The following is a 23381-nucleotide window of genomic DNA, read 5'->3' on the forward strand; positions in this document are numbered from 1 at the left end:
ATAAAGAAATTTGTTCTTCTATTTAGCAGTGGCAAATTTGTGCCACCAGGAGGCCACATTCACACCATGTCTCATGGTAAAAACAGCAGAGGATGAAAGGAGTTGTGTGACAGCTGGAGGATGGCACTTTAACTGTCCCTCAACAACCACCTCCAGCCAAGGGAGCAGTCATTTCTTCAGCTGGAGGACCACCACCCAGGGCTACATTTTTTATAGATACCTGAGGGCCTGTGCTTTGGTGGAAGTTTCAGGGGCTCCGTTGTGTATAAATAAAAAGCCTGCAATTTACAGGTAACTCTGATGGGGGAGCAGAACCTCTTCTCTACATGATATTTGAATGCACACATACTGTACAGCCTGGGCCGCCACCAGTCTAAGGTGAAAGGGCCCCCATTAAGCGCGTGCGAACTGTGACCCAAAGCGAAGATGCGGCAGAAAGACCCGAAGGCGAAAGGAGACAAATGCTGTAGAACAAAGCCAAAGAATCTGCCATCGCCCGAGGACAAGGAAGAAGAACCTAAGGCAAGTTCCACTGAACCCCAATGGTTTTTTTTTTTTTTCATTAAACCCCTGACACCAATGGTTTTTTTTTAAATTTTAGATGGGGCCACTGACCACCAGTGTTTAGGTTTTTTTTTTTACTTGTAAGGGGGCCCTGCCCACCAATGTTTTTATTTTCTATGGGGGCCCCTTACCACCAATGGCATTTTTAACTTGTAAGGGGGGTGGGGAGCTTGGCCACCAATTTTTACCTGACCACCTATGATTTTTTTTCAACTTTTAAGGGGTGGGATTGGCCAACATTGTTTTTTTTTATTTTCTATTGGGGCCCCTGACCACCAGTATTTATGTTTTACTTAAAGGGGGCCCTGGCGCCAATGTCTTTTTTTAACGTGTACAGGGCCCTGACCACGGCTTATGTATGTATAGACTTTTTACTGTGGTGTGGGCGGGATCTGGGGAGGCACTTGGGGGCGGGCCCGGGGTGGGCGGCTACCAGATGGCCCAGAAAATTTTGCGGTACGGGGCCCTGTGATTTTTAATGGCGGCCCTGTGTACAGCGCATCCACCAGTCAGGTACGAGAGGGATAAGGAAGGGGGTGACCTAGGGTGATGCCGGATGTTGTAGTTCTGTGACCACTGCCTTCAGCATTGGATAGAAACAGTTGTAGTTCTGTGGTAGCTGGAGGGCCACCTGCTAACATGAAGGAGCTTTCTTTTGATTATTCAGTAGTACTTCTGGGACCAGTGTCAGACTGGGAAGCCAGGGGCCCACCAGAAAACCTCAGACCGTGGACCCACTTTCCAAACCATTATCCCCCCTCTCCTCACTCAACCTCTTTATTCTCCTAGTCTTTTATATTGACTTACTATACTCTATTCTTCCATTATTAAGCCTCTTTTTCCCTATAAAGAATTAAGGAATGACCATGAAATAGGCCAATTGGCCCAAGAGGCCGCTGACACCTGGGCCCACCGGGAGTTTTCCTGGTATCCCTGTGGGCCAGTCCGACACTGTCTGTGACTACTGCAGGATGGGCCACATAGCAAATAAGGTGCATTAAATCACAATTTTCTCAATCTAAGGTTAAAAGGAGTTGTGACTATTTGACAGCAGGAGGGCCCCTGTACAGAATTACAGCTCCTGCAGATACTTGTCTTTTGTCTCCCCTACTGTAGCTGCAGACTGACAATTCCTCACAGATGAGGCAGGTGCCATGTTATACTGCAGGACACAGCACAAGATGTAACATATAAGAGCGCACGGAGTGAGATATAATATATACTGGGGAGAGCGGATCCCACTCTTGAAGACTCAGCTCCAATATGAATCTATAGAAAGTATGTATGTATCACTTTATTTATAAGGGCCATACACAGTGTCGGACTGAGCCGGCGGGACCCCGGGAAAAAATCCAGTGGGCCCCGGCCTTCATGGGCCCAAACTCCCCTGGCTATCCCCCTAAAGAAATAAACTGGTGCGACGAGTCCACGTATGCACACGCAGCGCCACAGTGTCAGCGCATTCAATCACTGAGGGCCAGGCAATTGGAGGTTGGAAGGGGACCCCCAAGGATCCAGTCCGACCCTGGCTGTACAATAAATAAAATAAGCACAGGGAGGACAAGTAACAGAATACATAAATATAAATATATCATATAGTGATGGACAGCACACCGTTCCAGATTTCTACCTGGGTGCACGGTAAACAAATTTCATATATAAAAAAAAGACCAGCAACACCAGGATTTTTTAGTAGATGAAAAGGTGTTTTTGCATGTGTAACACATACTAAAAAAATCCTGGTGTTGCTGGTCTTTTTTGTATATATATTTATACAAATATATATATATAGTACACAGAGCTCAAGTGGTAAGAGAGACAATAGGAAGGAGGTCCCTGCCCCGTAGAGCTTACAGTCGAAGATGCACAGCATTATATACATCGCTATGTAAGTGTCTCATTCAAAGCCCGTTTACCTCTGGCACACTATCCAAACTAAAATGATTGTCTTTCCTTCGACTTTTCCTCTTTAATTTAAGTAACATGTTTAAAACATTATTAGTAACAGCAGCGGCCACTGGGCAACCGTATCCTCGATCAAAATCCACGATTACCCGATGCTTGTTAGTGATATACGATAATGGGGGAGACAATAGGACTTCAGAGCAGGGGAGAAATGTGCAGCCATGAGCAGTGTCTGTAGCAAAGAGACAAGGGGCGGGACTTGGGCTGCTATTGCAGGGTTCTATTGTCACTCACACTTATGACCACTTCCTGTAGGAGAATGAAAGGACTCGCCCAGCCCTCATTTCAGCCCAGACACGGAGCAGAGAGGAGTTCTCTGCAGCTCTGATTAATTACATCTTTAAAGGGTAAAATATGATCCCTCTCTTTGGTTTGTGGGGTCCCATACATTTAAATAAAGGGCCGTGTAGTTGAAGGAGAGGAGGAGGATGATGCAATAGATCAGTGTTAATGTGAATTCTCCTGTGTTTTTAGTGATCAGCACCAGAATGGCGGAGACCAGCGGCCCTCAGTCCTCCCATATTTCCTCTTCTTCAGCCGGGGACAAGGGCAGCGGCTGTGCAGGTAATTGATATATTAATTGGCACCTAATGCAAATATGTTTGATCATCTTAGAAAGAAATGCGTATGGTGCAGTCATTATTGATTCTTGCATCAGGCTCACGTATATATTCATGTGTAACAGCAGGTGTCATTGAAGGACAACTACAGATCTATTCACAGATCAGCTTCTCTGCATATTTGCTTTGGTTTATCTCATTGGCCGTTCTCAAGGAGCAGCTCACTTGTCGGCACTGCTGTCGTGCAGCACTGGGGCCCTGAATTAAGATTTCTATCCTGGTCATTGTCTGTACGGGGCTCCTCCGGGTGCCTCTAACACTTAGAAAAATTATATACAGGCAGGTTAATTGGCAGTGTTGGACTGGGACACCAGGGGCCCACCCAAAAACCTTAGACCAGGGGCCACTCTCAGTATTATTCTTCCTCTCCTCAATCAACCTCTATTCTCCTAATCTCTTTCCTTTACAGACTATAATCTATTATTCCATCTATTTAGCCTCTTTGTTCTCATAGAAACAGGGAATGGCCATGAAATAGGCCAAATGTTTAGCAGCACGAGGGGCCACTGACACCGGGGCCCACCGGGAGTTTTCCTGGTATCCCTGTGGGCCAGTCCGACACTGTTAATTGGTTTTGGGCAAAATTTAACCCAACGTTGTGTCAATGTGATGGGGATCTTAGACTGTAATACACTGTAAGTTCTACTGGGGCAGATGTGAATGATGAACAATCTCTGTAAAGCACTGCTGAAATGTCCGGGCTATATAAATATTCAGTCTCTTATCATCTCCCGCCTTGATTACTGCAACCTACTCCGCAGGAATTCCAACAATTCGCCTTTCACAACTCCAATCTGTTCTAAATGCGGCCAATAGACTCATTCATCTATCTCACCCCTCAACATCAGCTGCTCCCATATGTTTGTCCCTTCACTGACTACCAATCTCCTCTAGAATCAGATTCAAACTACTCGCTTTTACATTTAAAGGCCCCCATACACAGGCAGATAAAAGCTGTCGACAGACCGAGTCTGCAGCATATTGGCCTGTCTGTGGGGCCATCCAACGGGCTTTCCCGATCGTTATCTGGCCATCTCGATTGGGGAGAGTAAAAAATCCCATCCCGTCCGACCTCCCGTATCAGATCCATTATTCATTATTTGATCATTGGGCCCTAGGGCCCACGATCGGATCAGCCTATCGCCCACTTCATTGTGGGCATATCGGGGAGAGATCCACTCATTTGGTGACATCTCCAAACAAGCGATCTCTACACCTTTAAGGTGGCCATAGACGTAAAAATTACGATCTTTCTTGGAAAAGATGTTTCCAAGAAAGATCATTAGTTTCAATACACACGTGTAGAGCTGAATGGTCAGATATACATATAGAACCAATAGAATTCTACTTGTATCTGATGATTCAGCACTAACAATGGCTGATGTTTGGGTCCCTACAAAGGCACCTGATCAAAATTTTCCGTCCAGCCCGATCGACGCGCCGACCAATATCCAACTCTTCTGCCGGCTCTCTTCCCACCATACACGCACCGAATATCGTACGAAAATTAGTTTTGTGCCATATTATCTGTGTGTCTATGGCCTCCTTTAGGCCCTTAACAATGAAGCCCCTCCCTATATTTCATCTCTGATCTCCAAATATTCTCCTTCATGCAACCTTGTCTTTGCTTCTGATCTTCCCTCATCACTTCTGCCAATTCTCGTCTACAAGGCTTCTGCTTTTCTCAGGAACTCTCTGCCTCCAGCTGACTTTCTCCTTCTTTCCAAACTTTGAAACGCTCCTTAAAGACCCACCTGTTTAAAGAAGCTTATTCGCTGTACCTTAATCAATCATTGCTGTATCATAAGTAACAAAATGTACTTATTCAGTTCAGTTGAAATCTTAAAGAAATGCCGAAGCATAAGTATGTCATTGCACAACTCCTGGATCAATTCAAATATGTGAAGGGAATGTTCTTTCAACGCAATAAGTTCTCAGAAAACAATAATTGCAAAAGTGTGTTTCCTTTAATAAAAAAACACAAGGAAGCGTTCACAATATCCTGGCTGTAGCATGAAGACTAAAGCTCCCCATAGACACGACGATTCTTCTTGCCGAACGTCCGATTTTAGGGAAGCCTGTCCAATCCTTCAAAATTATCGTGCGGTAAGTGGGATTCGAATGATCGTACATCTTACGATTTTTCGGCCGACATCTGTCAGGAAATTGATCGGCCAGGTCAAAAAATCTTTGTGGGTCCCAGTGCAATGTATCTATGTTTGCAGGGCCAAGCAGCTCCCCTTTGTTTTCCTGCCAAATTGGTCTTTTTAGTTGATGGACAATTCGTACGATCGTTCTGAGATAATCGTGGTCTCACAATGACGATCGGATCTTTTAAAAATCTCAACATCTATGGCCGGCTTAAGAGTGAAGTCATGTAAAGATTATATAAAAGATTGTTAGTTCTGTATTTTAACAACTGCACAGCTTTGCCCCATTGCAATTGTCCATAGTGACCAATCAGCAGTTTTCTTTTATTGTTATTAGCAATACAATATTACACCCATGTTTATGTAAGGCCATTTAGGTTGTTTTTTTGGTGATTTTCAATTCGACCCTTGATAAATCAGCCCCTATATGTATCAATGTCTAGAGAACAAGTTGATGCATTGTTCAAGCAGTACTGGTGTGTGAATCCAAGCAAGTATTCTTCTATTTCTTGATAACCTTTTCAATGGAGGGTTCTGTTATACAGATTTGTTTTGTGCCTGGTTTGCCCTGGTTGCTCTGCTACTTTTACCTCCTTGCAGTTTTCCCTGCTTCTCTTTCCTATTCGTGCTCTTCTGAGTCATTTTGTTCCTGGCTGCTAGAGCCGTAGGGTTGATGTTGCTTGGAGGAGAATTCTTTGCTCTGTCTGGGTGAATTGTTTCTCTTCATTATCACACAGCTTGTTATTCATGTTTATATCTGGTCATTATGACAAAGCAATATTGACTAGGTACAAAATACTCCGCACGGGGTACAGTCCAGCTGTTATTCACTATGGAGAGGCCCACAATTGGCAAGCAAGTCGCCCAGGCACTAATCTGCTGCAAACTGGGCCAACAGCATCTTACTATTGACTGACGAGTGATGTTTGTAAATGGACAGTTGAATTCATAAACCGGTGTAGTTGCTCCATCATCATCAAGCTCATAATCTATTCAGGTATAGGATCCGTTATTTTGAAAACCTGTTATCTAGAAAGCTCTGAATTATGAAATTCATATAAACATTTAATCAACCCAATAGGCATGCGGCGTCTGCATCCGACAGTCGTGTCGCGTTGGATCAACGATGTGACTTCATCTGACCTTTCTATCTCGTACCTTATTTCTGTCGCATGCGTTTTGCCGGATCGTGCCGAAAACGTCGGTATAGTCCTACCCTTTAATTGTAATTGCGGAGAACATGGGCTCATACTCTTCTTTGCTGAAAAATCCATTGTCCCAGAGCAATGACCTAGTGAGTGATAGAACGTCACCTCGTCTCCTCTTGTGGTTGGCTGCCTGCATGTGAATCTATATACTAAAAGCTAAATCAGCTTCTTTTACTTTACCTTCTTACAGTGATGGAGACGGCTTGTTCTATCCAGAGAACTTGATTTATTTCTATATTTGTGCCTGATGGGAGCTGCCGTACTGCTACTCATTTCATCTACCAGTTAGAGCCAATGAGGGTTATTTATCAACCCTGGGCAAATTTGCCCATGGGCAATAACCCATGACAACCAATCAGATTGATGCATTCATTATTCTACTTGAAGCTGGCTTTAAAAAGCTAATCGCTGATTGGTTGCTTTGGGTAACTGCCCATGGGCAAATTTGCCCAGTGTTGATAAATGAGCCCCAATGTCTATCTTGTCAAAATAACGTTTTTTATCACTAAAAGTTCACACTCCGTTTTATTTTATTAGGACCAAGGACTGTAACTTATTTGGCTACAGACCCGGCAGCCTGATAGAAGTTGAAGTTTTAGGGGGACAGTTGCACTGCAATATTTAAAACATTTTTAGCAAAACATTTCTTCCCGAATGTGCACACCTGTTCATTCTTTCCCGAATTAAAGGGGGACCAAGCGGAGAGAGCGGAACCTCCAACTGCTTTAGAACATTTTTTTTATATTTTCCATTTGTAGATGGTATAGAAGAAATAAACGGAATATTCACATCACGCTCATTAAATATAAATGTTCCCTGCCCCCCTTCTCTGGTGTTTGAATGTAGAACAAAGCAGGGCATTGTGAGTGTTAATCAGAATCTGGCGCTTAATAAAACATAATCACAATGTGACTGCAGAGGTATGTGTCACATGAGAAACCAACTGTCAGATTGACACTAGAAAACATGTTTCCATTCGTTTTCTTGCCAGATGAAACAACAATATTATTTGACTGTTATAATTTGGTTAGGGAGGCTCTAGGTTCAGCTCTAGGTTCAGCTCTAGGTTCAGCTCTAGGTTCAGCTCTAGGTTCAGCTCTAGGTGCAGCTCTGGGTTCAGCTCTGGGTTCAGCTCTAGGTGCAGCTTTAGGTTCAGCTCTCGGTTCAGCTCTACAGTAGGTTCAGCTTTAGGTTCAGCTCTCGGTTCAGCTCTGGGTGCAGCTCTGGGTTCAGCTCTGGGTGCAGCTCTCGGTTCAGCTCTGGGTGCAGCTCTCGGTGCAGCTCTGGGTGCAGCTCTGGGTTCAGCTCTGGGTGCAGCTCTCGGTTCAGCTCTCGGTTCAGCTCTATGTGCGGCTTTTTGTGCAGCATATTTGGAACAGGGTGTTCTTATAGGGGTTTGTCACCTTTAGAATTATTATTGTGCAACAGATTGCGATTGGTTTTCATATTTTGTTATTTCTCTTGTTATTCAGCAGCTCTCCAGTTTGCAATTTCAGCAAATGGTGTTGTTAGGGCCCAAATTCCCCTAGCAACCAGGCATTGATTTGAATAGGAGACTGGAATATAAATAGGTCTTTTGCCCCACAATTCAGCTCCCTGCTCTTGATATAACATTATTTTGCCATTAAAACTTGTCTAATCACCTTTTCTTTTTTTTTTTTTCTTCACTGCCTTGCGGATTCTGCATGAGCTCCTTGTGCGACGTGTGTCTGTGTTTTGGCTAAAAACAACTGCAATTGTGATGATTTTAACCATGACACAAGGTCGCTGTCTATTCTTGTCTCTGCCCGTAGCAAATATTTTCCTTGTCTGCAAATAGGGGAACTAAAACCTGCCGTCCATTTTTGTTTTTAGTGTACCCCAGTTACATCGGCTGCAGCCAGGGCCATATATTTTATTTTTTTTACCGCTTTTCCAAAATTGAAGTTTAAATTTTAATGTCCGTGTCTCTGGGGTTTTAGGGATGCACCGAATCCAGGATTCGGTTCGGGATTCGACCAGGATTCGGCCTTTTTCAGTAGGATTCGGCCGAATCCTTCTGCCTTGAAAAAAAAAATGACTGGAGGCAGCTGGGAAACTGCCAATATGTCTAGCCCCATGTCAGATTTCAAAATTAAATATAACAAAATCAGTTTGCTCTTTTGAGAAATGGATTTCAGTGCAGAATTCTGCTGGAGCAGCTCTATTAACTGATGTGTTTTCAAAAAAAAACATGACAGTATCGCTTTAAGGGCAAAGCCACACAAGTATATTTCACACTGCGGTTTTTCCAGGCAACTGTTGATTGACGAGTATTGCCGCAGGTAATTGTGGTTAATTTGCGTGCAAGTCATTTTGGGGGGTTTCAGGTGCTGCACTGCTCAGTGCGGTTCTCAAAAAAACCCTAAAATCTCCTTGTGTGCCACTGACCCTATGACATCCATTGCCTTCAGACTACTGTAGTACAACTACTGTAGTGCAGCACCTCAATCTAATTGTTTAACCAGAGTATGGGCTACGGTTTCAGACCCCCCCATGCCACTGGCTTTGATAACTGTATTTCCAAAATGGCCGCTGCCCGCTTGCTGCGATTATGAATTCCAAGACTAAAAAAAAAAATACAAAATGTAAATAATTTTTATAGTGCAAGTGGAGTTTATTTTTCTTGACATCATAAAATAGGATTTTGGAATTATTTCTTAAGGCGACAGGTCCCCTTTAAGTGAGTAGATGTCTATACGCCTTCCCCATTACTCTGACCATTAAAAGTCGCCTAAAGTTGTCGGCGGATGAGAAAGTGTATTGAGATTGTGACTTTACAGAAGGGATTCTCTTCTCTCTTTCAGTGCAGGACTTGTTGTACTGGCGGGATGTCAAACAGTCTGGAATGGTTTTTGGAGGGACGATGGTGCTGCTTCTTTCCCTGGCGGCGTTCAGCATTATTAGCGTCATTTCTTATCTTGTCCTGTCCCTACTCTCAGTCACCATAAGCTTCCGCGTCTACAAGTCTGTCCTACAAGCTGTCCAGAAGACCGAGGAGGGACATCCCTTCAAGTAAGAGCAAATACATTGGATTTCTTTAGAACTATCAAGTTAGCTGAGCCTACTAACAGTCCCGGGAAGAGTATTTAACGGTACTATGGGTCAGTCATTGCACGGAGTAGAGAGGTATTAAGTGATTGGACAAACTATTGCCAGACTTTATGGCGGTTATTTATCAAAGTCCGAATTTATCTCAATATTTTCTTCTACAAACTCCGATCAAATCCGCTTGGGCTTTTTGTGCTTATTTATTATTACATTTTGCTTTGCAGTAAAAAAAAAACAGATTTTCAGGATTTTTTTTCCGGAAAACTTGGGGTATCCAATGAAACCCAGCGCACATCAAAAAAATCACTGGCACTTCTCCCATTGACTTATAGGCAACCTCGACAGGTCTAAAATGCTAAATTTTCATATTCTGACTTTTCCATCCTCCGGGTTTAATCAATTCCGAAAAATTTGAGATTCTTTAAAAGTCTGATTCAAAAAAAATAAATAAATTCACAAATGTTTCGTGATTTTTGCATTCAGAGTTTAGTAAATAACCCCCTAAGGGATTATTTATCAATGTCTGAATTTATCTCAATATTTTCTGCTACAAACTCTGATCAAATCCGCTAATTTTTTTTTTTGTGCTTATTTATTACATTTTTTTTTTTTTTTTTTAATCAAATTTTCACGATTTTTCCCCTGAAATTCAAGATTTTTGCCCAAAAACTCGGAAAACTTTTGGATATTGCACGAAACCCAGCGCACATCAAAAAAAAATCACTGGGACTTCTCCCATTGACTTATATGCAACCTCGACAGGTTTAAGACGTTAGATTTTATAAAAAAAAAAAAAAAATCGCAACTGTTTCGTGATTTTTGCATTCAGAGTTTAGTAAATAACCCCCTAAGGTGTCATTTATCAATGTCAGAATATTTTCTGCTACAAACTCCAATCAAATCCGCTTTTTGCACTTATTTATTATTACGTTTTACAGAAAATTTTCTTTGCAGAAAAAATAAATAAATCAAGATTTTCACTATTTTGTCAAAATGTTTTTATCCAATTTTCACAATTTCCCCCCTGAAAACTGAAGATTTTTGCCCAAAAACGCAGAAAACTTTGGGGTATTGCACAAAACCCAGCGCACATCAAAAAATCATTGGGCTTTCTCCCGTTGACTTAATGTAACCTCGACAGGTCTGAGATGTCGGATTTTCTGATTGAGACTTTTCCATCCTCTGGGTTTAATAAATTCTGAAAAATCCTTTATTTTATTTTTTTTAAACGTCAGATTGTATTAAAAAAAGAAAATCACCAATTTCTTGTGATTTTTGCATTTGGAGTTTAGTAAATAACCCCTTATGTGTGAATAGATGTGTCGGGGCTCTTCCTATTACCCTGGTGGGTATATTTGTATAAATGTCTGGTGAATGTTATTTCCACAGGCCTCTGCTGGAGAAAGACATGGCCCTGTCGTCGGACTCCTTCCAGAAGGGATTGAGCTCATCCCTGGCTCATGTCAATCATGCTCTGAAGTCTATTGTCCGTCTCTTCCTTGTGGAGGATCTTGTGGATTCGCTCAAGGTGATGAGAGAATAATATTCTGTACATGTTTATTTTAAAATTGTAACAAAATTTCTATTTTACAAGCTCGTCCAGCTGTTTGTGCGATTATATTGCTGGTGCAGGTATGGGACTGGTTATCTGGAAACCCGTTATCTAGAAAGCTCCAAATGACATGATGGCATCTCCCATAAAGTCCATTTTAATCAAATAATTCAGATTTTTAAAAATTGATAACAATAAAATAATACCTTGTGCATGATCCCAACAAGATATACAGTAATTAATCCTTACTGGAGGCAAAACCAGCCAATTCAGTTTAATAATGATCATTTTAGTAGACTTAAAGGAGAACTAAACCCCCCGCGATGTTAAGTCCCTGCCTCCCCTCTGCACAGTCTTACCCCTGAATTCAGTCCCCTCTAGAAATAGTGACCAGACATGCGCCATCTTCTTCTCCTCTGTAATCTTTGGGTCTTTTTACGGCGATTCAGCAATTTCAGTCTCTTTCGGCGCATGCGCAGTTGTCCCAAACCAGAAGATTACTGTGCATGCGCCATTATGCTGCTCACTTCACGAAGATTAGCGAAGAAGATGGCGCCTGTGAGCTCCGCTGCGCTCACTCTGCATGTGCGCGCTCTGTTTCTAGAGGGGACCGAATTCAGGGGTAAGACTGTGCAAGGGGAGGCAGGGAGGTGGGCCATTGGGGACTTATCACCATGGGTTTAGTTCTCCTTTAAGGTCCAAATTATGGAAAGTCTTCTTATCCAGAAAGTCCCAGGTGCTGATCATTCTGGAGAACAAGGTCCCATACCTGCACTTGATTCTGTGCTTTTTTTGGATCTAGATTGCACTGAAAGTGTATATTATATTACATGTATAAATACTTCTACTTTATACTGGGCCACCATCAGTAATCCTGGCGCCAGTGCTACTAAGTTAAACAAGACCTGCCCCCGCTGAATGTAAATAAACTATATGAATTTTTATGGTGAACATTGGCCCCAGCAAACCAAAACACACTCCAGGGCTCAAGGACAAATTCTCCCACTTCTATGTAATTACAATGAAATTGTACTGCGCTGTCGGATATGTTAGTGCTTTATAATAAAAATGTGATCATTGTATAGTCACAATACCTAAATAAGTATAAGTAAGCATTTTTCCAAAGTATGTATACTTTCCCTTTAAACCTTGTGTTTGCTTTTGGTTACTGAAACTAGGGATGCACCGAATACACTATTTTGGATTCGGACGAACCCCTGAATACTTCGCAAAAGATTCGGCCGCATACCCAACTGAATCCTAATTTGCATATGCAAATAAGTGAGGGGAAAGAGGAAAACATTTTTTACTTTCTTGTTTTGTGACAAAAAGTCCCACGATTTCATTCCCTACCCTAGTTTGCATATGCAAATTAGGAATTGGATTCGGTTTGGCCGGCCAGAAGGATTCGGCTGAATCGAATCCTGGAATCGTTGCATCCCCAAACCGTTTGATGCTTTTCAATTTCAACATGAGAATAACCATATTTTTTGATATTCTCTCATTTATTCTGTATTGTCCTCCTTCTCTACAGCTTGCCCTTCTTATGTGGCTGATGACTTACATAGGAGCTGTATTTAATGGCATCACACTTCTCATTCTTGGTAAGTCATTCTTCTCTGCATTATGCACTGGATTTTTATTTATTACATTATATATATATATATGTGTGTGTGAGTGTATATATATATATATATATATATATATATATATATATATATATATATATATATATATATATATATATATATATATATATATATATATATATTATTAGTCCTCAAGAAGGAGCACTCACAGGGTAATATACAGGAAGAGACAAGTGGGGGGGTGTTATAACGTGTTGCCAGATCATTGGTTGGTGAATATCTCAAGCATATTCAAATGAGCCAATTGTAAACCACAGTGTAGGTGTTTTAAAATAACCACAATCATCCCTTGTGTACATGGATACAATAGTAAAGACTCCAGTCGAGTGTGTTGATACAAAATAACTGCTTAGGCATTAGTAACCATTTAGACACTGTGTCAAAACACAATTTGAAGTACAGGTATAGGATCCCTTATCCGGAAACCCGATATCCAGAAAGCTCCGAATAACGGAAAGGCCGTCTCCCATAGACTCCATTTTATCCAAATAATCCAAATTTTTAAAAATGATTTCCTTTTTCTGTGTAATAATAAAACAGTCCCTTGTACTTGACCTTATTGGAGGCAGAACCAGCCTATTGGGTTTATTTCATGTTTATATGATTTTCTAGTAGACTTAAGGCATAAAGACCCAAATTCCGGAAAGATCTGTTATCCATAAAAACCCCAGGTCCCGAGCATTCTGAATAACGGGTCCCATACCTGTATAAGTCCAAAATGGAAACAAAAAGTATCAGTGAAGAGCGTGTGTATGTTAGAAAGCCTGTATATATTTATAAATATATATATAAAATAAAAAATTTCGGTCGGTTTAGTGGTATTTGGAGCTAAATCCACATTCACACCAAAATATGGAAACATTGTTTCAACCGCCAGAAGCAGGAGTACAGAAAAGAACAGACAGATACTGGTTTCAGTTGCTACTACAATTATATATTCCTTTTAACACCAAAGGGCAGATTTATCAAAGGTCGAATTGTAAATTCAAATTTAAAAAAAAAAATTTACCAACTCGAATTTGAATGTGAGGTTTACCCCACCTCGGCCATAGAAACGGTTCTGATTGGACTATTCTCCACCTGCCGAGTTCATGTAGAAGTCAATGGCGAAGTCCCTTGAACTATTTGAAGATGTTAATAGTAGTGATGAGCCAAATGTTTGGCAAGTTTCCCTTTCAAAAATGACGCCCCATAGACTCCAATGGCAGAAAAAAACTGTTGCGCTTCAAAAACAATGTGTCTTGCTTATTAAATTGTGAGTGTCAGCCATTGTGTGTCTCTCTCCTTACTGAATGTTGAGCGTGGGCTTCTGTAGTTTGTGTAGTCCTACTGTATACGTGTGTGTGGGACTCACCTCTATTTGTTTTTGGTCGTCCTTTGTGTTTACTGTAGGTGTCCTGCTGGCTTTCACTACACCCCTAGTGTATGAGAAATACAAGGTAAGTCTAAACACTGTCAATGGATATTTCTATTCTCTTGTTTTGGGACATATGTACTCAATGAAATGTCGAGTCACTAGTCTGTATATCTGTAAATCAATGGGCAACCAAAGACATCAGGGATGGGATACAGGTAGGAACAAAGTTATCATCACAGGGGGGTCACCATTGGGTATTGGGCCTGACACCTGCCTGTGACCCACTACTTGCCCTGCTGGAAATGCATTGGAGCTGTGGGATCTTTTGTGATCTGGTTGCAGCACCGCTGGGCATCCCTGGAACTTTTACTGACGTTAGATATTAAGGACACATGTTGTTCCCCTGCAAAACAAGTGTAGTATGTAGTAGTAGCCTGGAACAAACAGGACTGCACTCCAATGATTGATGCAGTTGAAAAAGTTTATTCAATATAAAAAACATCTCAAAAAAGCCTTGCGCTTTTCGTGCCTTGTGGGCACTTAGTCACAGGCCTATGACTGAGTGCCCACAAGGCATGAAACATGTAAGTCAGCCTATGAGTAAGAAACGCGTAAGGCTTTTGTTTGCTTTTTTGAGATGTTTTTCTATTAAACTTTTTTAACTTCATGAAGCATTGGAGTGTGGTCTGGTTTATGCCAGCCTTCTACTACTACTACATACAAAGCATATTGTCTGCCTCCCCAAGCTGAAGGTCTGGGGCTTGAGCACCTGGACCCCCCATTAGTTTTGGAAAGCTAACCCTTGATTTTCACCATGTCCACCATGTAAAATATTTTACTCTGAATACCGCACTCTTTACAGCTTTGTACTAGTGTTCTGCTCCAGTGAGTCTAACTTTTACAACCCATTCATATATTTTCTCCTTTTAATTCTTCTTGTCTCCCTCCATTTATTTATTTTTTCCCTTTAGGTACAAATTGATCATTACGTCTCGCTGGTCCATAGCCAAGTGAAGTCCATAACAGAGAAGTAAGTAGGCCTTGGGTATGTGAAGACTATGGTAGATGGAGGACGTGTTCAGGGGCAATGTTTTACCAAGTGCTTTTTTCCATTGCAGGATTCAAGCCAAGCTCCCAGGAGCCCTGAAGAAGAAGTCTGAGTGAAGGAGCAGAGTGTGGAGGGAGAGGGGAAGGGTGGTTGTAAGGGAGTGAGCACTGGCTATGTCATATCTCTTTACTTACTGTTCAATTGGCTTCATTTGTGTGACTATAAGGTCCTGTTGAAACACATTTAATATACAAGTGGTGTGTCTCTGGCAGGGTGAGGTTCTGTTTATACAGGATCTTAAATTTCTGTAAACACTGGAGAGCTGAGTAGAAACCCAGCAGTAGCACCTACTACTACTACACCTGTCACCCCTTCCATAAGCAGCTGCTCCCTTATTTCATTGGCTCGTCTCTGATCTGCACGTGCCTCAAGGCTTCTGCAGTCATACCTTGCCCTTTACTGTCTTACTTATACTTTTTAAAAACTTTTTCCCCAGACTTCTTGTCCCCATTTTTGTATATTTTCTCTTGTCCCTGCCTCTGCAGCTTGTAAACTTATGGAATGAGATTTCCTAATCCAGCACCCACCCAACGAATGCCAGTCACTGCCACATCATTAGCAAAAACAAAACCTCCTTTGCATTTTATTTTGCTATTTAATTTATATTTAATTTGTGTTGTTTGTTTGGAAATGCTTTGAGTGGCATGCCAAGTACTACTGATGGTTTTAGGGACACAAAGTTGCACTCTCTCTCCGTGTGCCTCACGTTCTGTCTCCTCTACTTGCACCATGAAGAGTCTACACAAGAGTCCCCAAAATTCTGTCTCCTCTTCTTGCACCATAAAGAGTCTACACAAGAGTCCCCAAAAATTCTGTCTCCTCTACTTGCACCATGAAGAGTCTACGAACAAGAGTCCCCAAAAATTCATCTCCTCCACTTGCACCATAAAGAGTCTACACAAGAGTCCCCAAAACTTCTGTCTCCTCTACTTGCACCATGAAGAGTCTACACAAGAGTCCCCAAAAATTCTGTCTCCTCTACTTGCACCATGAAGAGTCTACACAAGAGTCCCCAAAATTCGGTCTCCTCTACTTGCACCATGAAGAGTCTACACAAGAGTCCCCAAAAATTCTGTCTCCTCTACTTGCACCATGAAGAGTCTACACAAGAGTCCCCAAAATTCTGTCTCCTCTTCTTGCACCATAAAGAGTCTACACAAGAGTCCCCAAAACTTCTGTCTCCTCTACTTGCACCATGAAGAGTCTACACAAGAGTCCCCAAAATTCGGTCTCCTCTACTTGCACCATGAAGAGTCTACACAAGAGTCCCCAAAACTTCTGTCTCCTCCACTTGCACCATAAAGAGTCTACACAAGAGTCCCCAAAACTTCTGTCTCCTCTACTTGCACCATGAAGAGTCTACACAAGGGTCCCCAAAACTTCTGTCTCCTCTACTTGCACCATGAAGAGTCTACACAAGGGTCCCCAAAAATTCTGTCTCCTCTACTTGCACCGTGGAACGTGGGAATTCCTATCATTACATGTAATCTACACAAGAGTCCCCAAAAAAAGTGAATACACATATTAACTCTCAATGTTTTTATGTAGTATCATTATGTAGGCCCCGAGTGCAAGTGCGTATGAAACGTGTTCATTAGGTATGAATGTTCCCAAAGCTTTAAATCATTAAGGGGCAGATCTATCAAGGGTCGAAGAGAAAATCAAAGTAAAAAAAAAAAAATTTGAATTTCGAGCTATTTTTGTGTACTTCCACTATCGAATAGGCCAAAATTTGAATATTGAAATTTATCATGTACGGTCTCTTTAAAACTTCCTAGAACCTATGTGGAGTCCTTTGGTGGACTTTGAAAAATCCAAAGTTTTTTGGGGCAAATACTTTGATTCAAATTCTATCGAATGAGCTAAAACTTTGATTTGAGCCTTTATACCCGAAGTTAAAAACTTCGATTTTTTTTTTAGATAAATTCCGATTGGTCATTTTTATATTCGAATTTATGGGAGTTAAATCTGCCCCTAGGTGTTATGTTGGTGTTTGGGACAGTAGTGAGGGTTTGGTCTCCTCTGTAAAGAAGTAAGTCTGTTACTCGCATAGAAGGATCTAGTTAATGTTTTTGAGGTTCCTGGAAGCTGCAGTTTTGTCTTTTTATGTTGAACTGTCGCAGTTAAGGGCGGTGGCACACGTAGCGTTTTGGGGAGATTAGTCGCCCAGCAACAAATCGGCTCTTTTTCGAAATGCCTTCCCTCTGGCTAGAATGTAAATCACCGGCGGGAAGGCGTTTAGGGGAGATTAGTCGCCCGAAGAAGAGGCGACTAATGTTCCCAGTAGCCTCGTCAGCCACCACCCTAACTGGGTACCCCCATACACTGTTATGTATTAATGGAAAGAATAACCAACACAATGGCTGAAATGATAATAAAAAGAGAGGTTGTAGATTTAAGTTAAAGGACCAGTAACACCAAAAACTGAAAGTGTTTTAAAGTAATGAAAATATCATGTAGTGTTGCCCTGCACTGGTAAAACTGATGTTTGCTTCAGAAACACTACTATAGTTCATATCAACAAGCTGCTGAGTAGCAATGGCGGAAATTGAAAAACGGCTATATGGTACAGGATAAATAATGGATAACAGATAACTCCATTATGTTCTACAGAGCTTATCTGCTGTGTAACTTGAGCCTTTTCTCCTTTGAATGGCTGCCCCCATGGCTACACAGCAGCTTGTTTATATAAACTATAGTAGTACTTATCTGTTATCTACTGTGTATCCTGTGCTTGAATGGCTGCCCCCATGGCTACACAGCAGCTTGTTTATATAAACTATAGTAGTACTTATCTGTTATCTACTGTGTATCCTGTGCTTGAATGGCTGCCCCCATGGCTACACAGCAGCTTGTTTATATAAACTATAGTAGTACTTATCTGTTATCTACTGTGTATCCTGTGCTTGAATGGCTGCCCCCATGGCTACACAGCAGCTTGTTTATATAAACTATAGTAGTACTTATCTGTTATCTACTGTGTATCCTGTGCTTGAATGGCTGCCCCCATGGCTACACAGCAGCTTGTTTATATAAACTATAGTAGTACTTATCTGTTATCTACTGTGTATCCTGTGCTTGAATGGCTGCCCCCATGGCTACACAGCAGCTTATTTATATAAACTATAGTAGTGTTTCTGAAGCAAACACAGCAGTTTTACTAGTGCAGGGCATTACTACATTATATTTTTATTACTTTAAAACAATTTCATTTTTTGATGTTACTGGTTCTTTAAGAAATACTTCTCCTGCCTGGGGAGCAGGCTTTCTTTTGTTTAATGTGACGTGTTGCACTGAGCTTCTAACTATTCACTATGTATCAATGCTGTTAACGTTTAAATGCAATATTGTTCTTTTTACTTACAACAGGGACATGGACACTAATAATGCCCTCAAACCAACTTGTTCACAGGTGTTGCAAGTATAAAAGCATCTTTGTTTTTTCTTTTTAGTTTCTGCAAGTGCGTGGAACAAAATTCTATATATATTGCAAAATACATGTGGTATTAATAAAAAGGAATAGGAACACTCGGCCTTCTGTCTACTCTGTGTCTACTCCTTATTATCTGTATTATAAGTTATGTCTATGGTGCATGACAAGCTAATTGTTCTGAAACTAAAGGGAAAATCACTCATTCAGTCATTGTCAAAATTTTTATATATATATATATATATAGAATTGTCTGTGGTGTCCGCACTCCTTAGCTTGTGAACTCGAGGTGCACGATCAATAAATCATACATAGAGGTTGGAAGGATCAGCACACTCCATTTTGCGATGAAAAAAAGGGTTTTTTTATTAAACACACATAACTCCAACGTTTCGGTTCCGCCTGGGAACCTTTATACCTTTAATAAAAAAACACTTTTTTTCATCGCAAAATGGAGTGTGCTGATCCTTCCAACCTCTATATATATATATATATAGTCAACTACAAGAGTCCTCTGCACTCAACCCATTATCAATATATTTAAGACAGAGACATTTTGAAAATTAAGCGTAGGACTGGCCAGATATGGGATGACTTTGACGTAGTTGTTCAGCTTAAATATATTGCAATATATGGACAAACAATCCCTGTTTTGTTTAAAGGGTAAGGCATTTTTCAGTAGCAGTAGCACAAAATGTCTCTGTCTTAAATATATTGATAATGGGTTGAGTGCAGAGGACTCTTGTAGTTGACTATATGTATTTTGTGGTCACAGCCTCATTGCACCCCCGCCTAATGGTTTTAAAAATTAGTGGTGAGCACAACTTTCCCTTGTTTGTTATATATATATATATATATATATATATATATATATTCTGCATGAAGAGAGAATGAAGCGAAACAGATGCTGAGAGAAGAATAGTGAAGATAAACTTGATTATTTCAGAAATGATGCAGAATATTTAATTGATTGTATTTAGAAAGTTTCTTATTTCAGTATGATGAAGCTTATATTACATTTTCATTTTTGCAATAGTTCCCCTTTAAAGGATAAAAACCCTAAATGAAAAAAAAACTTCTACCCCTACCCTACATACACCCCACTCCCCCCCCCCCAGCCTAAGTGTTACCTGGGCAAATGCCCCTAACTCTTTACTTACCCCTTTGGCCAAAGGATTATTAAGCCTGCCACCACATCAAGGTCGGCTCTTTAAGCAGGTACTGACTCTGCACTAGAATTTGCATTTCTAATGTACAAATAAGAGCCATTTGGTTTAACCCCTTAGTCAAAAAATAACTATTGGTGGCCACTGGTGACCATTCTAGTTCAGCGACGGTCTTCTCCCTCCTCAGCAGGCTGTTTAAACTTGAAATATACTGGGCCCCCATGTACAGTTATATTAAAGAGACAAGAGGAAGGAGAGCCCTGTAGAATGTACAGTGTAAGATACAGTCGTTGTATTTGTCCTGATCACAGGTACAACCCAGTACATATTGTGGCAGCTGCAAAGGGAAAGTATTGTAACTGTAAGGGGAAGTAACTAGGTACCAATATCCCAAAGTGTGGCCCATAGAAAAAAGGTTTAGTTATGTGTTAACTCTTATTAAAGGAGAAGGAAAGGTTAAAACTAAGTAAACTTTATCAGAAGTGTCTATATAAATACACCAGTAAACCCTCAAAGTAATGTTGCTCTGAGTCCTCTGTCATAAGAAACAGCACATTTCTTTCCTTCTATTGTGTACTCATGGGCTTCTGTATCAGCTTAAACCTCATTGCCCTGGGCTTGAGCATGCTCAGTTTGCTCCTCTTCCTCCCCCCCCTCCCTACTCTACTGTAATCTGAGCCCAGAGCAGGGAGAGACTCAGGCAGGAAGTGATGTCACACCAAGCTAATATGGCAGATTCTATCCTAAACAAACAGAGTTTCTAGAGCTGTTTACTCAGGTATGGTAAAACATTCTACAGAATAAATATAACATTCTAGCTTGCACTATTGCAGCTAATCTATTGGCAATAAAATGCCTCCGTAGCTTTCCTTCTCCTTTAATTTGTATTGTTTATTTTATTTCACTTTATTTACCATCCAAATGGTGGTTGACTGTGAAGTCAACTTTTAGTAAGTTTTACACTAGAATGGCTAATTCTAAGCAACTTTTCATGATCTTCAGTTTTTCTTTAAAGTTTTTTTTTTTTTTTTTAATGTGTAGTGGACACCTCTGAGGACTTCACAGTTGGAATGAAAAGGAGCTGCTTGTGATACAAACTCTACAGGAGAGAGAGAATGCAGGGAGAAAGCTTCTATTATTCTGGGGTCATTTTAGAGAGCCTTTCAGGTGGATATTAATGAGCTGGAGAGAGTGCAGAGAAGGGCAACTAAACTGATAAAGGGAATGGAAGATTGAAATTCTCAGGGTAGACTGCCAAGGTTGGGGTTACTATTTAATAGTACAATAGAGGATATTATAGACAGATAGAATCCAGTATACTCCACTACAGTCTTCTCTTTCAGTGATGAAACATGTGTAACGTACTCATAGACTACTGGCTCCTCTCCTGTAGACTCAGGTACAGGCACACTTGGTGCTTTCAGGGATATGCATCATGTGCAAAATCAACTGAGTTTGCCTGCACCCAACACAACTGATCCAAGTGCAGACAAAAGAGGAGGCTAATGCACATTTCAGCAGCCGATTTCCACTCCAACATAACTAAAGACTCCTTTGCAATTGTGTCCGTCAAACTAAGCACAACCCTTCCATAGGTTACAGTACTATTTTCATTTAGAATCAGCCTATAGAAGAATCACGCCACCGCAACCCAGTGTAATGCGCCCAAAACATTGAAGGGCCGATTCACTAACTTCGAGTGAAGGATTCGAAGTAAAAAAACTTCGAATTTCGAGTCGTTTTTTGTGCTCCTCGACTATCGAATTGGCGTAAATTCGCCTGAGTAGAATGATTCGAATAGATCGAGCTGCAAAAACGCTGCGACTATTCACCATTCGATAGTCGAAGTACTGGATTGAGCGCAAAAACGCTGCGACTATTCGCCCATTCGATAGTCGAAGTACTGTCTTTTAAAAATACTTCGACTGCCTACTTCGCCACCTAAAACCTACCGAATTGCTTTAAAAACCTATGGCTTGTTTTCCAAGTTTTTGATTGAATAAAAAGGCATTCGATCAAATGAAAATCCTTCGAGCGAATATTCGATCGAGCGCCTATTCGCCTGGCGAATATTCGCCAGCGCGTAAATTCGCCCGAATTGCCTATTCGATTCTATTCCCCAGTCGAATTTCGAGGGATTTAACCCCTCGAAATTCAACCCTTGATGAATTTGCCCCTGTGTATTCTTCTTGATATAATAAACCACAGGGGCTCCTGTTTTTGAATAGCTTTGGTGTGCAGGCTCTGATTTATGTTACGGAACTCAGCATCATCACTGGGCTGGGGGCAACTTTGGGCGACTTTTGGCTACAAAGATTTTCATGGCACAACTTTTTACTAATACTGACACGCGCCTATGTATTTTCAGAAGACCATGTCAGTCTTGCTTTAAAGGGATACTATCATGGGGAAAAAATTTTTTTTTCAAAATGAATGAGTTAATAGTGCTGCTCCAGCAGAATTCTGCACTGAAATCCATTTCTCAAAAGAGCAAACAGATTTTTTTATATTCAATTTTGAAATCTGACATGGGGCTAGACATTTTGTCAATTTCCCAGCTGCCCATGTCATGTCACTTGTGCCTGCACTTCAGGAGAGAAATGCTTTCTGGCAGGCTGCTGTTTTTCCTTCTCAATGTAACTGAATGTGTCTCAGTGGGACCTGGATTTTACTATTGAGTGTTGTTCTTAGATCTACCAGGCAGCTGTTATCTTGTGTTAGGGAGCTGCTATCTGGTTACCTTCCCATTGTTCTTTTGTTTGGCTGCTGGGGGGGGGAAGCAGTACAGCAGTACAGTGATCAAAGTTTATCAGAGCACAAGTCACATGACTAGGGGCAGCTGGGAAATTGACAAAATGTCTAGCCCCATGTCAGATTTCAAAATTAAATATAAAAAAATCTGTTTGCTCTTTTGAGAAATGGATTTCAGTGCAGAATTCTGCTGGAGCAGCACTATTAACTGATTCATTTTGAAAAAAAATTTTTTTCCCATGACAGTATCCCTTTAAAATATTTAGGCATTTAAATTGGAAAAAATGTGTTAAAAACGGTACTAATTAACCCCCAGTGCAGATCTTGATAACTTTTAAAAAATACACTATATTCTGCTTCGGGAGAATTTCAACACAGTGTCTATATTGCCCAAATTGTTTTATATTGTCCAGACTCTTCTGATACCTGTCCCAAGAAATATCCTCAAGGACATGCAGTCAACATTTTTGGAAATCTACCTGGGCTAAGTCTAGACATAGGATCTCTAAAGCCATAATGTTGGTACATACTTAACATCCATTGATATTGGGAAGAGTCACACTTAACACAGTATGTACAGCAGAGAATATGGGCCTTAGCAATAGGTAAGAAAGATACATGCAAAAAATGTTATATTCCCTGTCGATTAGATGAGATCAGATATCCAATGCTGAAAGTGTCAGCTGTTTGATTAACTGGCATATCTGTAAGCCTTAAACATTAGGTTAATATCGGGGTGGGGCTTAATTAATGTCACAATGATCTCATCTGTAAGACTTGAACATTAAAGAG

At 40.9% G+C, this 23381-nt stretch overlaps 1 protein-coding gene across 1 annotated transcript; it reads left to right on the top strand.

The window, feature by feature from the left end:
- The first annotated feature begins 2837 nt into the window (after window positions 1-2837).
- rtn3.S (reticulon 3 S homeolog) lies at window positions 2838-18775 on the top strand. Its single transcript, NM_001094076.1, is given in 9 exon segments — window positions 2838-2876; window positions 3004-3093; window positions 9333-9540; window positions 10966-11104; window positions 12663-12732; window positions 14170-14216; window positions 15106-15164; window positions 15253-18016; window positions 18361-18775. Coding segments are annotated over 7 exon segments (645 nt in total). The 5' UTR covers window positions 2838-2876; window positions 3004-3017; the 3' UTR covers window positions 15299-18016; window positions 18361-18775.
- The last annotated feature ends 4606 nt before the right edge of the window (window positions 18776-23381 follow it).

Source organism: Xenopus laevis, chromosome 4S (assembly GCF_017654675.1).
Source record: "Xenopus laevis strain J_2021 chromosome 4S, Xenopus_laevis_v10.1, whole genome shotgun sequence".
Taxonomy (NCBI): domain Eukaryota; kingdom Metazoa; phylum Chordata; class Amphibia; order Anura; family Pipidae; genus Xenopus; species Xenopus laevis.